The sequence below is a fragment of the Microcebus murinus genome, chromosome 6 (assembly GCF_040939455.1).
Source record: "Microcebus murinus isolate Inina chromosome 6, M.murinus_Inina_mat1.0, whole genome shotgun sequence".
In the NCBI taxonomy this organism is placed as follows: domain Eukaryota; kingdom Metazoa; phylum Chordata; class Mammalia; order Primates; family Cheirogaleidae; genus Microcebus; species Microcebus murinus.
In genome coordinates this window covers 71,566,125-71,582,703 of record NC_134109.1, presented here as the reverse complement: position 1 = coordinate 71,582,703, position 16,579 = coordinate 71,566,125, and the positions used below count along the sequence as shown (strand labels likewise).

Below are 16,579 nucleotides of genomic sequence, written 5' to 3'. Positions count from 1 at the left end.
GGGTGACCTCAGGAGATTAAAGCCATTGCTGTAGACAGGAAGAGCTAGAGTGGGGCAGGGGCAGTTCCAGAGTTTGTCAAGGGCAGAGAACTGAAAAGGAAGTCTTGCTATTAATCAGGGACATGTGCACAGTCTGTGAGACTGATGGGTTTGATTAACCCATCCTGAGAACAAGCTATCATATGGTTGGGCAGGTTTCACACATTGGCCATGCACCCAGAGAGGACAGACTGCACGCTGTCTGCGTGGACAGACTGATGAGACCATGATCAATGATGGGAGGACCCAATGCAAACTCTTCCCATCATTGCAACAGTCCCCATCACAGAGGAAGCATAGAAGCTTTTATTAACAGAAGAGAAGGAGTAGGCTTTTGTGCTTATCCTAGGGAACAAGAGCTAGAAGAATTTTCTTCATGTTATTTTTGTGGATCTTTGTGCTGTGAAGGTAAATGACACCAGCTTTCAATTGGCATTTGAAAGCTTCCATCTGGCAAGGCTCTTGGCATACTGGGATCATAAATTCCATTCAGAACTGTGTGTAATGTTCAGGTTCACTACCTGGTGTGACATCAACATTACCTTGACACTGAAGAGCAAACATGAGAAGGTGAAGAATTCTAGTTCCCAAAGGAGATCATAAAATGTTTCAAGAGCATTTCCCAAAGTTTATCAGGAGTTAATGGGCGAAGCAGTTCCAGGGCTCAAATATTTGTGAATAAAGAATAAAGTAAATTTAAATGGAATTTATTACAGAGCTTTCCATATTCTAACATGCATTGTAAATATCTAAGAACCAATTATGATAAGCAGATTCCTAAATTTCTTTGAGTGGGTCCTATGGAAGAACCAGGAGAACAAAATGGAAAGAAAATGAAGATCAAAGGGAAAGATGGCTTTATTTATTTTTACTTCCTCTGGGTGGTTTTAGTGACTATTTTGATTCTTCTCTTTAAAGCCTCCTATAAGGTGGTAACTGACTACTGTGAATCAATAAGCATACTTGACCCTTATCTCCCCCTTTATAGCACCTTGTGGGATTAGGAGTCCTGCAATATTGGTCTCTAAGATAAAGGAAATTAAAGAACTTTGAAATTCCTTATTTGGGAGAGGAAAAGCAGTGCAAAGCAAATGAGAGAGATGGTTCCATTTTACCTCTCCTGGATGTCCCTAGAGACTTTCCAGATTGCCCTTTGTAAAGCCTTAACTATAGACGCTGCACATTATTGTGGATTAGAATCAAACATTCCATCACGCCACCAGTTTCCAAAGGATTCATTAGGACGCCGAAGACACAAATGCATTTTCCACACTTGCTCTGCATGTAGCCACTTGGCTTTTGGTCACATGGAAACCCCTGAGATAGGCCACTGAGTGAAAGAAGAAGCCAGTTCTTGGCAGGATTGACTGAACGGGCTAAAGAGCTCACTCCCGGGGAGAGTGGCCAGTGGTCCAAAGTAAAACGCCCAGGTGATTCAGGCTGATGTCAGAATTTTAGAAGAAACAACCCAGTGGGGGAGTAGATACCACAGGAGATTCCAAGCACCGGTTGACATGTAAGTCATGGGGGAGCCATGGTGCAATGTTTCAGTGAACATTGAAAGAATGTTCACTTCCCCCTTCTTTCCTTTTCTCGTCTCCTTTGAGTTTGCTACCAGTCATTAAATGTATAGATTAGAATATTCTACCAATTATATATTATATGGTAATAGAATGTTCTATATATCAATGATCATCTGTCTGGGTTTCCTGTTTTGAACTCCAGTTGTCCTCTGGCACTGTTATCATAACTAGACCCTAGAGGTCCAACTGTCTCACCAGTGCTCTCCTGTCAAGGGCTGGGGCCTGTTTTCCATGCCCTGTGGCTGCTGACGGAAAAATAAATATCCTTAGACTGTGTTTTTTGCTCTCACTACTATGAAGGATCATGAATTCGCAAACACTCCTGATTTCTCTGAAGTAGAGGTAGGTCTACAAACTTTAACAGAAATCAGGATCTCCTGGATTAGCAGTCTCTCTATTAGGTAAAAGAACAAAAACATGTGAAGCCCCACTAATAATACCCAAGTCAAATTATCTCCAAATTATTGTGTCTAGGATGTCCAGATCACCGCACATTGTTGTAGACAGAGACACACTTGTGCTGCAATAAAATGTGAGCCATGTAAAGAAATAGGCCAGGGATTACAAAATACATGAAGTGAAGAAAAGGAGACAAGAAAAGGAAAGAAGGGGGAAGTTTGTGGGACTTAGTTTTAAGGGCCGTTCTGTAGCTACTACAGGCCACTGTATTGCTCCCTGGTGGCTCAAGAAGGGCAAGCACCTTGTTAGGTCCCACAGGACTTTTAATGACATCTATGTTGGTTTTCATACAAAATTCATGCTTTCTTCCTGACACCTAGCTTTGCCTTCTTAACCACTTCAGGACCAGCGTGGACTATAGTCGACAGCCACAGATGAACGCACGCAGCGACTTTAGCTGACAGCCGTGATATGACTTTTCTAATTTTTCATTTATCAAAATAAAATTGTGAACATTTAAAAATATTGTAATGAAAACATATATGTATATGTTACCTATTCTGATTTACATTACAAGTAAAGCTGCTGGTAAAGTAAAACAAGCTTTCAGTGCTTTAAAGCTTTCCTCATCACACAAGAGCAAAACGGATTCGTGGTCAATGCACAGCACACACTATCGTGCGGACTGTGAGTGCCGGGGACTGTGGCTGTAGGCAAGGTTTCGCGCCGGTGAGCGCCGTAGGGAAGTGGTTAAGAAAGCATGGCCTTGGACCAAGGGAGAAGTCAGTGATGATGATTCTTGGAGAAAAACTATTATTTCAAAAGTAGAGGATGCCTGGATAGTGTGTGTTACCAACCAGCCTTCTGAAAGACACAAAGAGAAAATTCTAGTTATTCAAAGGGCAAAACATTTTTCTTGGGGAGTGCTTGGGGAGAAAGAAGTGGATTTACCCAATAAAAAATAGGCAAGAGTTCTCTGAGCAAACCTTGGGATTCTAAGTATTTCTCTGTCAGCATCACTTCCCTGGGAAAAAAGTCCAGAATTCTAGGTGAGTGTGAGGTGTCCACTGTAATAAGTATTGGGAATTTGTAGGGTTGGAAAGGACCTCAGAATGTCTGATGTAAGTAGCCAATATTGCAAGTAACATTAAAAAACTTTTTTCTGATTAGAGAAGTAACACATATTTAATACAGAAATGTTAGGAAATTTGGAAAAACCACAAATCTAAAAAAACAAAATTTAAAAAACTAGTCAGCCATAATCTCACCAATCAAAGATAAATACTGTTTATATTTACAACTTTCCAATCAGCATTTATGCTGATTTTAATTAAAAACTAAAATGTGTGATATTATACATATTTATTTTATGGCTTGCATTTTCTTTTTACTTACAATATAACGGGAATGGTTTCTTATTTCCCCATCCACATTCTCCCAGAGTGTATTCATAACAGTAGTATAGTTTTGCATCCCAGAGATGTGCCATCACTTACCTAACTTTTCTCTTATTGCTGAGTATTTCGGTTATTTTTCCCTATTCAGGACAACAGCCCGAGAGCTGATTAAACTGTTTCAATTGCTTACTTAATATACTTATTTCCTGCCGTCAGGAGCCCCCTTTCCTTCCAAATGGCACCAAGAGCAAGCACAATCCTAAAAACATATTTCGTTACCTTTTTCCCTCTGGATAACTAAAGAGTTCTGGTTAAAGCAATCGGCTCAGCTTTCTGCGCTGAAGTCCCCAGGGCAGTGCCATTGCTGTGATCACCATATAACCAGCCCTTCATAGTCCATACAGCTGCTCCCATCAGTGAAAAGATCCCAATTTGGCTCTGGCATTGGCTAATAATCTGAGCCTCCAGAACCTCTACTGTAAAGGCTCATTCTCTTTGGCTGGTAACAATGTGGCAGGATAGAGAATAGATACACTCTTTAATAGCAACTCAGGAGAGGCTGCTGTTCCTAGAGGCAAGAGGCTGTCTTCTCACAGTATGGTTCAGTGGCTTTGACAAGTATGCCACTGGCCATGGGATGTCTCCCAGCGCCTGTGCTAGGAATCCAAGGCTCATTCCTTGTTTCTCATGAATGAATAATCTAAATTCTTTCTTCATGTCAGGCAACCCCAAAGCAGGGCAGTTATAAGACTCTGCTGTAGTTTTTCAACGGCATTTTAAGAGTCTGTGGTCCAGATCAAGGACTCCACATCTGTCCCTTTAGGAGCCCTATGCAAGGGCTTTGCTATTAGTAATTCCAGATAAGTAACCTGCTCTTTGCAAATCTGTCCGATGGCAGGTTCTACAAGTCCTGCTAAGCTCCCATCAGACAGGGCAAGAGAGCCCTTTTAGACCCATGAGACCACTCCAGTCCCAGGATCCTGCCATTTAAATGCAACTGAGTACCATTCAAGTTCCTCGGCTACTGTTTGCCTACAGCTGACTCGCTGCTGCCTGGCCCCTTCCCCACCACCCCATCTGGCTCACAGAGCTCTGTGTGTGGCTGGTGTCCGGGTTCAGGGGTGGTAGCTAGGGGAAGGTCCCCCCCCCCAAACAACTTCTGTCCACAGGGCTTGGCACGAATCGAATCCCACTGTTAATTTCACTCAGTACTCCTATGGGGAATATTTAGATTGGAGCCACTAGCGAGGCAGGGGGCCCCGTGCCCCCTCCTTCATCACCTGAGTCCTGGACTTTGCCCTGCCTCTGGCCAAATTGAGGTTCCTGCTGGTTCTTAGAAGGAGAGACCATTCTCTCCTGCTAGTTATAAGCTAGTGGGTGTGAAACTGAAGCCAGTCACATCCTCGTGGGCCCTCTCCAGTTGCCCCAGGCCTGGATCCACATGGGCCTTTGGCAGGGACCCCATCAGCACAAGCTTGAGCGTGGCCGAGCCTGAGGTACCTTCCCGTGGATCACCCCGGCTGCAGTAGGCCCGGTGCCTCCCTGCCACACTGTTTGCTGGTCACACCTGCTGACGGGTCTGGCCCAGGGTCTGCACCAGGACCAGCCAACCCAGCACTGATGTGGACCAAGGGAATCCAACCGTTTAATGAAAACAAAGGATCACAAAGCCCCATGGGGAGGATGGGGGAATGGGTAAACCGCTCATGGGATCCAACCTGGTTAATTTGCACGGGGCTCTGACTATCCCACCCATCGCCAGGAGAGGTCTCTCTTGTACCATTAACTTTATCCCAGGCCTTTATGCAATCATACATATATGGGAGCTCATCCCATTTACCTGACCTTTGACAAAATAATTCCAGTTGTAATAATTTAAGGTTTCATTCAACAGCCACTTTTCCTTGCACTCCAGCACATACATTGGATTACAATAACATCATTCTTGTTTGTACATAGACTTCCAAGATTTTTCCCAAGGGGCTTTCAGATGTAGTTTCCTTATGTTGCAACAAACACAGATGACATAGGGAATCCCCAGCACAAAATGCCAAGGCCTACAAAATGGGAACTATCTAAATGAAAACCAAATTCTCAATTGATAACCAACACATCCTAATCCAAAGGGGACAACCAAGAACCAAATTCAACATCTCCCAATGCACCCCCGCCTTGTTCCTTGGGAACCACAAATGTGCTACAAATCCAAACCAGGTGCCCTAGATCCATTCAACCTGTGACTTCCATCCCAAATGGTGCCTCCAGACAAATCCAGCTGGAATATCTGAGGACCTCCCAAATGGCTGGAATCAAGAGTCCCAATGCACACACTAGGGAACTTACTCGAACAAATGGCCAAGGCTGTCCAGACACTTTCCAAATCCATTTCCTTCTCCTCAACTCAGTTCAGGTTAAAGGGGGCTGGTCTAATTCGGGGCAGAAAGAGATGGCATTTTCCCAGAGCTAAAACAGGCTCCAGCAGCTGCTGGGGTCGTCCCTTACTCTCTTACCTGAAGTTGCTCCTACCAGCAAAGACCTATGGCCTCCAAGCACGGACAGGCCCACCCAGGGACACCAAATTCTGTTACCCAAAGTTCAGTACTTGTCCCTGAGGCCACATCAGAAGAACGAGGACAAGTGGTTTGAGGAGAAGAAAAGAGAAGTCTATTAATTTGCTGGTAAATAAGGAGGATGGAGACTCACATCTTAAAATGCCATCATCCTAATAATAAGCAGAAATACAGAGCTTTTAAAGAGAGGGTTTTCAGTTTCAGGGTATTTTTGTTTAACTAAAGTTGATGGTTCTGATTCATCTCATCTCTAGCAAAGACAATCTTGTGATCTCTGCTCTGGACAGTTCCACTGAGCCATCTCTTGTGGTACAAAGAACAAAGGACACTCCCCTACCCCTCCTGATCACTGGCCTGAGGCAGGGATGCAGGTTTCAATTCCCAGAAAGAATTAGGAAGATTTTAAAATGACAGAAAACATTTTTACCCTTTTTTTCAGGCCATTTCCTCTGTTATAGGTGCTCTGTTCATATCTTACTTCCTTTCTTTTATACCTATGGTGCTACACTATAAACCTGAAGGTGACAGTTTCAAAGCTAAAGTGCTCAAGTACTGGAAAGTTCTAGTAGACTCAGAAATCTGCTCTTCAAAAGTAAGACTGTATGAGGTTAGCTGTGGGCTTAATTTAAAAAAAAAAGTAGCCAGGCGCGGTGGCTCACACCTGTAATCCTAGCACTTTGGGAGGCTGAGGCGGGTGGATTGCTCAAGGTCAGGAGTTCGAAACCAGCCTGAGCGAGACCCCGTCTCTACCAAAAATAGAAAGAAATTAATTGACCAACTAAAAAAATATATACAAAAAATTAGCCGGGCATGGTGGCGCATGCCTGTAGTCCCAGCTACTCGGGAGGCTGAGGCAGTAGGATCGCTGAGCCCAGGAGTTTGAGGTTGCTGTGAGCCAGGCTGATGCCACGGCACTCACTCTAGCCTGGGCAACAAGTGAGACTCTGTCTCAAAAAAAAAAAAAAAAAAAAAAAAGTAGACTGTATTTATGCTGGCTGAATTTTCTGTTTATTCACCTATTATCCCCAGCCCTGTGTCAGCAACCAAGAAGCCTGCAGCCAGTCTCACGCCATCTTAAGGGGAACTGAGGACAAAGTTCTGGACTCTTGGCCTGTGGGAGTCAAGCAGCACAGCGCCCCCAGACCAATGTGAGGACTGCAGGAAGGTGCCTGGTGGATGGAGTCACTTGCGCTCCACCACATTTCTAACAGAAGTGTCTTCTTCCAAAACTGTGCCAGCACTGCTGGGATGTGTTTCCCTGAAGGAAACAGGTTTCCCTCCTGCGTGTCATCCCTAACTCTCTGCAGGAGCCCATTAAGGAGAAATGAGCAGAATGTCCAGCAAAATGACCCCGTGAGACAGAACACTCAGGGCCAGAACCATCAGGAGTTTCATCAGAGCAGTTGGTGGACAGACCAGCCCCATAAGCAAGGAGCGAGCCAGCGACTGTATAGCAGCTAGGTGGGCACAAGGCTTTTCTGGACTAGATGACCGTAATGCGGGTTCCTTCCCCTACCAACTCCCACCTTATCCTACACCAAAAACCCTGACACTGTGGCAGGGATGGGGGATGTGTGGTGGAGGGGTGGGGAGAGACTGAGAGAGATGCAGGAACACATGTGTGACTGGGAACAATGAGGGGTCCACATGCAAGGGAAGAAGCATTTACAGAGAAGATTTTGACAGGACTTCAAAGATTTGGAGGTGTCGGGCACAAGTCACTCTGCCTCCTGTGTCAAGTCCAGAAGGAGCCTAGCCATCCAGGTGGACAGGTACACCCTTCTCACAGGCCACACGGATGGGCCTGGTGGAGTCCTTCTTGTGGTAGTGGCAGTGAGGGGGGCGGGTCCCTGTGCTGGCAATGCAGTCAGTGACATCGACATCATGAGTACTGTTGTGGCAATTGTACATGGAGCGGCTGCTGGTACAGGGCACTGACGGAGTTCTGCAGAAATTAGCAATGGTGGCCAGATTCTCATGAATGAAGGTATTGATCTGCTTGCATTTACCCCTATGCATCAGCCACTGTCGCCTCATCATCACATCACAATATCGGTGGTGTCCTCCGGGGACCCGAGACGTGGGGTTGTCTATATGTCGTGTTGAGAAGGGCAGGGCTGGAGTGGAGACAATTAGGTCTAGGAGGAGGATCAGGAGGAGGAGGATCCTCAGATTCATGTTTTCTGTGAAAACAGATCAAAGAAAAGCAGAGTCAGAGCAAGCCATGGTCCCATGTCTCCAAAGTATCTGTTACGAAGAGCTCTGAGCCCGGCACCTAATGTCAGCAATTCTCTCCTCCTGCCTCTATCTACACTCATTCTCCATGTACTCATGGCAACAACTGTTCTCACATCCTTCTGCCTCACACCTCTACTTTCCTCTGGATAAGAGGTGAGGAGAGGTGTGAGTTATCAATAGAGGAGATGTCTACCGCCCAGTCAACCCATTATGGACTTGCCACACAAGGTTATTTCCAAGCCCTAACATGATTCTTGCTCCTTCCTAAGCAGACCAGCTAACCTAAAAACTTTCATCTCTAAAGTGTTTGCCTCTATCAGTCCATGTGCTGCCCATCACAGCTCTGTGAGGTGAGACAGGTATCACTGCCAGCCCCTTTCTACAATGACGTAACTCCAGAGGGAATCGACAGATCCATATGGCTTTCATCTTGGAAAACATTTCCACTTCTTTAAATACATATGCCTATTTAAACACTGTTTTTCAAAAATGTGAGCATTTTAGTCCTGAGAGAGTAGACTTTGTTTTCCCCATATTCTGTGCCTCAGAATAAAGACTTCCAACTCTTCCATGTATAGAGCCCATCATCAGGAAACATTCCAATTCCTGATGGTCATGGACCTGGGTGACTGGGTGTGAGCCATCTGTCTCTGGGTCTAATATTCTGACTCCTTTTTTGAATACCTGGGAATCCCAGAGAAGGATTTTCTGCAGACTAGATGACATCCCCACAGATAGATATGTCCCTCTCAGAGGTGGATATTCCTAGCAAAAACGGAAGTTCTGCTGCCTCTCTCCTTCCTCTAATCCTGTAGAAGTTACATTGTGGACATTTTCTTCCTAGAGCTTAGGTTGAAGGCCATATTGGAAAACTCTCAGGCCTGTCAATGATCTTAAACAGATTGCCAAGTAGGAGTAATTTCATGCTTACTATTGCACACCTAAATTGTTTATCTGCATCACACAGAGTGCCTATGACATCATTGAAAATATGCAGAAACTTGGGGTTTAGTGCCTGTTTGTCACAAGCTTGCTATTGGGGCTTGCCAAATCACCTCATTCTTCTACTCCTCATCTCTAAAGTGAGGATTATAGACTAATGATCTCTTTCAGCTGCTCTGACATCTCTGTCTTTTTATGCATTACTTGTATGTATGAGTCCATATGTGATTTTGTGTGTGTGCATGCCAATTTCTGCATGTTCAGGTAAAAAGAAATATTTAGTTTGTAAATTGGGTTTGAATTTGAGAACTGTTAATCTCATTAAGTCTATTTTTTCTTAAAAGCAGTTGTTAGGCCAAAAAAATCAATCAATCTTATGTAAAGATCGCATTGTTTTTTGTCTCCACCTTTAAAATTATATATGCACTTATTAAGGGAGAATATGCCTGGGATTTGAGTTTATATTTTAGTGAGGCAAGGGAAGAAATTAGTACATATGCTTGCCCAGAACTACAAAATCATCTAAGTTAGGGAACCCGATAATGAAGGTGGCAGAAGTTGCATAGATAGTTTATCAATAAAGTGTGCTGTTTCACAGCTCTGTTGCATAGCTCTTGTCCTGTTAGGTCTCCTGGTCAGATGGGCCCCAAAAGCCTTTTGTATAATTAGGCAAAACTGACTAATACATGACAAGAAACTGAACTGAGATCTAATACCTAAATTTTAATATCCTTTGATTTCTATCTGCTTTATAATTGGACAAGAAGCCAAGAAAAGAGAAAGTATTTCTTTTTGAACGTTATGCTCAGTTATTCTTGTTTAAGTCACACAACAATTCCAACAAGTATGGGTTACTATTACCACTTCTACAGATTTCACAATTTCTTTTGTTTATAGACTTGCATAGCTGGTCACTGGGTTTATAAGATCCAATCCTCGGTATGCTCAGGTTGGCCAAGTACTATGTAGAGGATCTTATTACTCCTAAGTTGTAGAGCTCTAATTCAAACCATTGTCCTTTATTTTACCTTAACTTTCTGAAGAGGATGTGTGGCAGGAAGCAGGACAAGGAAAGATTTGAAATTTATTTTCCATGAAAAAGCTTGTCCTTATTTTGAGGAGAAAGATGCCTTTGTAGTGTGAGAGACTAACCTAGTCCTCCAAAGACAACCAAGAGGACTAAACCACATTACCTAAAATAATAAGTAAGGTGTGATTAGGGGCAGTTACAGGAGAATATAAGGGCTGTCTGGAAAGTATCCAGCCATGTAACTGTTCTTGTTATATTAAAGTATTCTAATAAATTAAACATGGTAGGATGATTTTACAGAAAGATGGCCAGACATGGTGGCTCATGGTTATAATCTCAGCACTTTGGGAGGCTGAGGCAGGAGGATTGCTTGAGGTCAGGAGTTCAAGACCAGCCTGGGCAACATAGCAAGATCCCCATCTCTACAAAAAAAATCAAAAGGGCATGGTGGTGTGCACCATGTCTGGCCATGTAGAAAAGAGGCTTCCTGCTCTCTTCTGACTATCTGCCTTTAAGTCCACAATAACTAAATCAAAAAAATATAAAATCACTATACTTCGTTTGTTATACCCTTTTTAATTGACAACTACCTCTTAGAAATTAGAAGTTAGTCCCTAAAAGACTTTGTACCTGTTTGTTCACCTAGATAGATTAGAACTTATTAGAAGCCCTTTGAGAGAAATTTTGACCCCAACCCACTCCCTGTTTCCCCTAGCAACTGCATTCCCTGATATGCAAATATGTTACCCTGACAACTGGTAATTGATATCTGTGATTATAAAAACCTGTATGAATCTAACCATATGGCTAGACATTAATGGAGATATGTCTAGTTTCCTGAGTACCTTACTGTTATTCTGATCTTTTTATATAAAACTATAAACTATACCTTAATCTCTGTGTATTCTTTTATTCTCTCTATTTCCTATCAGTTTTCTTATCCTCTGTGGCGACCCCTTTCTAAGGGACCTGGCTTCGTGGGGAGAAGCAGCTGATCTCCTTGCAGCCCTGCCTCACTTCCCAGCACTTAACTTGTCTGTAAACTTGTCTCTTTAAATTTGATCCTTTAGGCCATGAAGAGGTGTAGGGACAACAGTGGCTTGTCTTTCCTGGCCCAGATGTGCCTATTGGCCATACTGGAAAAGATTAAATAGATAGATAGATACATAGATGATAGATAGATAGATAGACAGATATCACCTCAAATAGTTACCACTTTCTTTTCTTGATGCGTATGACTGATAGTTCTTATTAAGATCATTATTTACCTCTTGCAATGCTTTATGCTACGTATTTCATACACACATACATTACCACATTAAACTTCCCCTACAAACCTATTATGTATGTGTTGTTGTTGTCAGTATTTTATAGATTAGAAAACAGAGGAATAGAGAGGATAACTGGCCAATTCTTACAATAAAAATCTCAAAAACAGTTAGGACTGGTAGCTGGACAATACTATACAAAATCTACACTCCACATCACTATGACACAAAACTTATAACTTCATTTACAAAGATGCTAACCCATGTAATAATAATTTATTTCCTATGCGCTGAGAGCTCAGTGAATGCCTCTACATGCTCTATATGCAATGGGGATGGAGAGAGGTTGATTAATGGGAACATATATATAGTTTGACAAAAGAAATAAGACCTAGTGTTAAGTAGATCAGGAGGGTAACTCTAGTTAATGATAATCTATTTGCATTTTAAAATAGCTAGAAGAGAATAATTTGAATGTTTCTAGTATAAAGAAAAGACAAGTATTTAAGATGATAGATGCCCCAGTTTCCCTGATGTGATCTCAACACATTATATGAATGTATCACATTATCACATGTGTGCTGAAAATGTGTATATCTCCTACGTATCAGTAAAAATAAATAAATTTTAAAAATATGCAGTGAGTCCATTTAATATGTATGAAATTTTCCAATTTCTTAGTAAAAATACTTTATTTCATCCCTTCTCAGATACACTTCTCTATAATCCCATCTGAACTTTATTTCTATTTAAGAACTTGTGAAAGTTGAGGAAAAGAAGAAAGGCTTAGTTCTTTCCTATTTCATACCAGAAACGTGGTCAAAGGGGTCAGATCTGCTTTTGTTCAGTGGTGTTCAGAGGAGAAAGGTAGGAGGCTCCATATAAGAAGAAGGTAGCTGAAGCAGGGGCAATATACGTAACCTTAAAATTTGTACCCCCATAATATGCTGGAATAAAAAATAAATAAATAAAATAAAAAGAAGAAGAAGGTAGACCTAGAGCCTCCTTGCTGAGTCCAAGACACCAGGAAAAGCTCAGCATACCAAATGTCTTTTGAACTTAGTTAAGTTAAATCTCACTTAATTGGTTGCAATTAGATTAACCTGCACCATATCATTATGATAGTTCTGTTAATAGTGTGCATTGTCTTTCTCATAGATAGCCACTGCACTAGGGAAAGTTGTGTGCAGGAAGATATTGACAGTTGGCATCTTCCTGTCAGCAGGTTATGAACAGTCATTGCAAGAGTACCCTGGGGCTGAAGAAATTGCAAGCATTGGACGTCATATTTTTGCACGTGGAGCTTATCAAAGGAGACATTAATCAACCCTGAGGCCAGTGTACTCAACAATGGTTTTTACCACAAATGCAGAAACCTTTTTCTGGGACAATATCATACAATGTTCATCAGTTTCAAAATGAAACTTAATAAAATATCAGGACATAATTCTGGCTATTCCTCTCCCTGGTGTGGATCAGGTCTGGAAATGTGCCACTAAACTGGGCTGCAAGTGAGGTTATGCTTATAAATAGCAAAGAGTCCATGAGAAGTGGCTTTTGTCTGTTAAAGACAGAATCATGCTGAAGTTACAGTGAATATTGTTTAACACAGGCTTACATTTTTTTCTGCTTCATAGAAAAGGGTCCTCTCCTCAAGGTCTTAAATATCGACCTAGACCATTTGTACTAGTCCTGGAGGCAAATGAGGGTCGTTGGAAATGTACCGAGGAAGCCTACACAAGGAACGTTAAGAAAAATCTCACGGGGTATGCTCTGGATATAATTGTAAAGGAGGAATATGGTTGAGAGAATTGAGCAGGTTATGGTCTGAGTCATTTCCTAAGACACTGTGACAAGTCTGATGGGTCATAGGCACAAATGTCTCCCAGAGCCAGGTAGGTGTCATCACTGAGGGAACAGACAGGACCAGAGTCAGGAGGGAGGAGTGGAGTGGTGAAGACCCCTGAGCTAGCGCCCTTTCCACAGGGGGGCTACTACTCAGCTCTCGTTGAACATTGAGAGTGCCGCCGTAACAGACGCCGAGTGCGCCAACCAACATCATACAATTTTTTTCAGATGAGACAAGAATACAAATTTTCTTTGTGAACTATTCTAATCTCAAACGTTAGCTTCCAAACCAAACTTTCTAAATAATGTTGTATATGTTGAAAAGAAAAGAGATTTTTTGTTTGTTTTTTGAGACAGAGTCTCACTCTGTCACCCTAGCTGGAGTGCAGTGGTGTCATCGTAGCTCACTGCAACCTCAAACTCCTGGGCTTAAGCCATCCTCCCACCTCAGCCTCCTGAGTAGCTGGGACTACAGGTGCATGCCACCACGTCCAGCTAATTTTTTAATTTTTTATAGAAACAGTGTCTCGATCTTGCTTAGTCTGAGAAGTTTTTGAGCCAGATACATTACCTGGGAGTGCAGTATATATATATATATTTTTTTTTTCCTCATATTATAGACACTTGAGTACAGATCTGTATGTCCCATGTGGTTGTCAGCATCACAGAGGGTGTACTCTGTATCTCATTCATCTTGGCATCCTCATAACCTATAAAAATGATCTCCACACAACATACGTTACAAAAAAAAATGTGCTTTATGATAAAAAAAAAAAAGACAGTAATAAACGATAGCCAGAACAGGGTTTCAAAGCAGAGCACTATTAGCTCTGGATTGGGTCCTGACCAGGTCACCATTGTCCACATTTACATAACGACATTAATGGTAAAATTATTATACTTTCAGACAATAGGAAGAAGAAATGGTTGTTAAAAAATTATGTGTATTCATTTTGTTGGAAGGTTGTGTGATACCATGTAAGGGTCTAATTCTAGTTCTTTAACCTAGAAGTTGGACAAGAGATCTAACACCTCCCAGCACACAGGTCTTGCCCCTGCAGTCCACTGTCCACCTCTGTACAACGTCCCACACCATGCCCTGTGCCTCCTCTCTTGGCTAAAATCCCAGCAAAAACCTGCTTATCCCTTAGGGCCAGTTCAATTGGCCCTTTCTTCTGGAAGCCTTCTTTGTCCCATCAAGCCAAGTAACTTCCTTCATCCCCAGTGCCCATAAAACCATGTTCACCCAGGTAGTATTACCTCTGTCGCACCGTAATAAAATTAGGTATTTATAATTATTTTCTCTGTTTTCTCTGGGGGCCAACACAAAATGTGTTTCATGAATCAAAGTATACACTGTGACCTTTACACTTTCAGGAATACAGGGCCCTGTCCTTAAATGTTCATTTTATATTAATAAACATAGAATCATTTTCCTGGTAACATCACAAAATGAAATTTACTAGGAAGGTGAATGACAACTCCAGACTGCACTGTTTTATAGGAAATAGCACAGGTTGAAAAGAAGCAGGACAACTCAGTGCTAAGTTAGAATCCTTTATGACAGCTAATGTTCATTCTCTGACAGATTTTACAGAATGACTTTCCTCTGTGTATTTTCAGGTTATGTGACTTTACACCAAGTGGAAACAATAATCAGAGCAAGAATTCAAAAAAAAGAAAGTGAATCTAAGGCAAGAGTAGTAGAGGAAAAAAACCTTTCAAATATGTGTAAAAAACTGTTTTAATAACCTGCAGAATCTTGAGCATCAAGAAATTCATAGTTCAAGTTTCCAGCAGAGTGGGTGATGAGATGTGCATTTGTGTGAGAGGGAACTGGGAGTATTATGAAACATGAAAGGAAAGCTGAGTTCCTCCTGGGCAAATGGCCCCACCCGACTCTATTTATTCTGAGTACAGAGCATGCATTTATGTATATTTATCTTTTAGTATCCTACTAAAGCACAGTTACAAAATCTGTGGCCATTCTGCAGGCAGTGTATAGCTTTCATCCACAAGTCCAGATCCAACGAGCAAAACACAGGAGGACATGAAATTAGATGCCTTATAAGAGAAGCAGCAGCGCTGTGGTCCTTGGGTATCCGTTGGTGAGCCAAGTGTCAAGCAAAAAGGTTGATTGCGACAGTAGAACACTTGCCAATCTGTGGCTTTCTGCATGGCCAAGATTCAGACCCTCCTGGCTCTGCCGGCCCCACCCACCCAGGCTACTCTATATTTACAGTTCCAACTAAGGAGGAACCAGCTGTCCCTAAACCCCAGGACCAGCTGGATCACAGGAGCCACAGCGCAGAGACTGGGTAAGTCACTGACCCCTAGAGCTGGGACAGGAGGAGCAGTGATGGGGCAGCAGCTGGGGGAGGGGTGAGCTGAAGTGAGTGCCCAGGAGACAGGGCACACTTTGGGGACTGGAAGAGAAAGGAAATGGGAACCCAGTGTGACAGCAGAGGGACCTGCAGACACTAAAGCATGTGTCATAACAGAGACAAATGCAGCAGCAGTTACTTCTCTTCTTTCCTCACAGGAAACATGGTTCCAAAGCTGCTCGATTCCCGACATTGTCTGCTTCTGCTGCTGGGGCTCATGGGAATGGTGGGCTACTGCCACGCCCCACCTCCTGGTTTAACCCGGGCTCAGTGGTTTGAAATCCAGCACATAAATATGACCCACCGCCAATGCAATAATGCAATGCGGGTAGTTAACAGTTACACAGGACGATGCAAAGGCCAGAATACTTTTCTTCATACAACTTTCGCTAATGTAGTTAATGTTTGTGGCAACCCAAATATACGCTGTCTTACAAGCCAAAATACAAATTGTCATAATAGTTCAGTCCAGGTGTCTTTAACCTATTGTAACCTCACAAGTCCACCGACTCCTGTTGCAAACTGCCGATATGCACAGACACCAGCACGGATGTTCTACATTGTTGCTTGTGATAAAAGATCTCGACAGGACCCTCCCATTTATCCAGTGGTTCCAGTTCACCTGGATGGAATCAGATAAGCTGCTATGTCGGCGCTTCGTGTCATAGCTCATCTGTCAAGCTTCACGGTCCCAGCAAAGATGCCATCCCTCCACGCACCCTGAGCGTCAGCATCTGTGCTCTCAGTCCGCAATCTCTTTGACGCTTTCCTGAGCTCATGGGCCTTTTGGACCTTGCAATAAACTTCTTAGCAGAATCATCAAGGAGTCTCTATGTGTCTATTTTTGCCACCCTACTATCACTTAGTCACAATCTGCTCTA

The 16,579-nt window shown here is 42.7% G+C and overlaps 1 protein-coding gene and 1 long non-coding RNA gene across 2 annotated transcripts in view; one reads left to right on the top strand and one right to left on the bottom strand.

Annotated features, from left to right (window-relative positions):
* The window catches only part of LOC105864771 (non-secretory ribonuclease-like), a 132,012-nt gene extending 115,491 nt beyond the window's left edge, over window positions 1–16,521 (top strand). Inside the window, exons 2-3 of the mRNA XM_012752878.2 lie at window positions 15,576–15,632; window positions 15,857–16,521. Coding sequence (XP_012608332.2) covers window positions 15,862–16,338 — 477 coding nt within the window. The 5' untranslated portion in view covers window positions 15,576–15,632; window positions 15,857–15,861 and the 3' untranslated portion in view covers window positions 16,339–16,521. The remainder of the gene's footprint in view (window positions 1–15,575; window positions 15,633–15,856) is intronic.
* On the bottom strand, window positions 7,637–9,137 carry LOC105864632 (uncharacterized). The gene is made up of 2 exons (XR_001151105.3): window positions 8,911–9,137; window positions 7,637–8,171 (listed from the first exon to the last, which is right to left on the bottom strand). It is a non-coding gene; the product is annotated as an uncharacterized LOC105864632 (long non-coding RNA).
* Window positions 16,522–16,579: the final 58 nt, after the last annotated feature.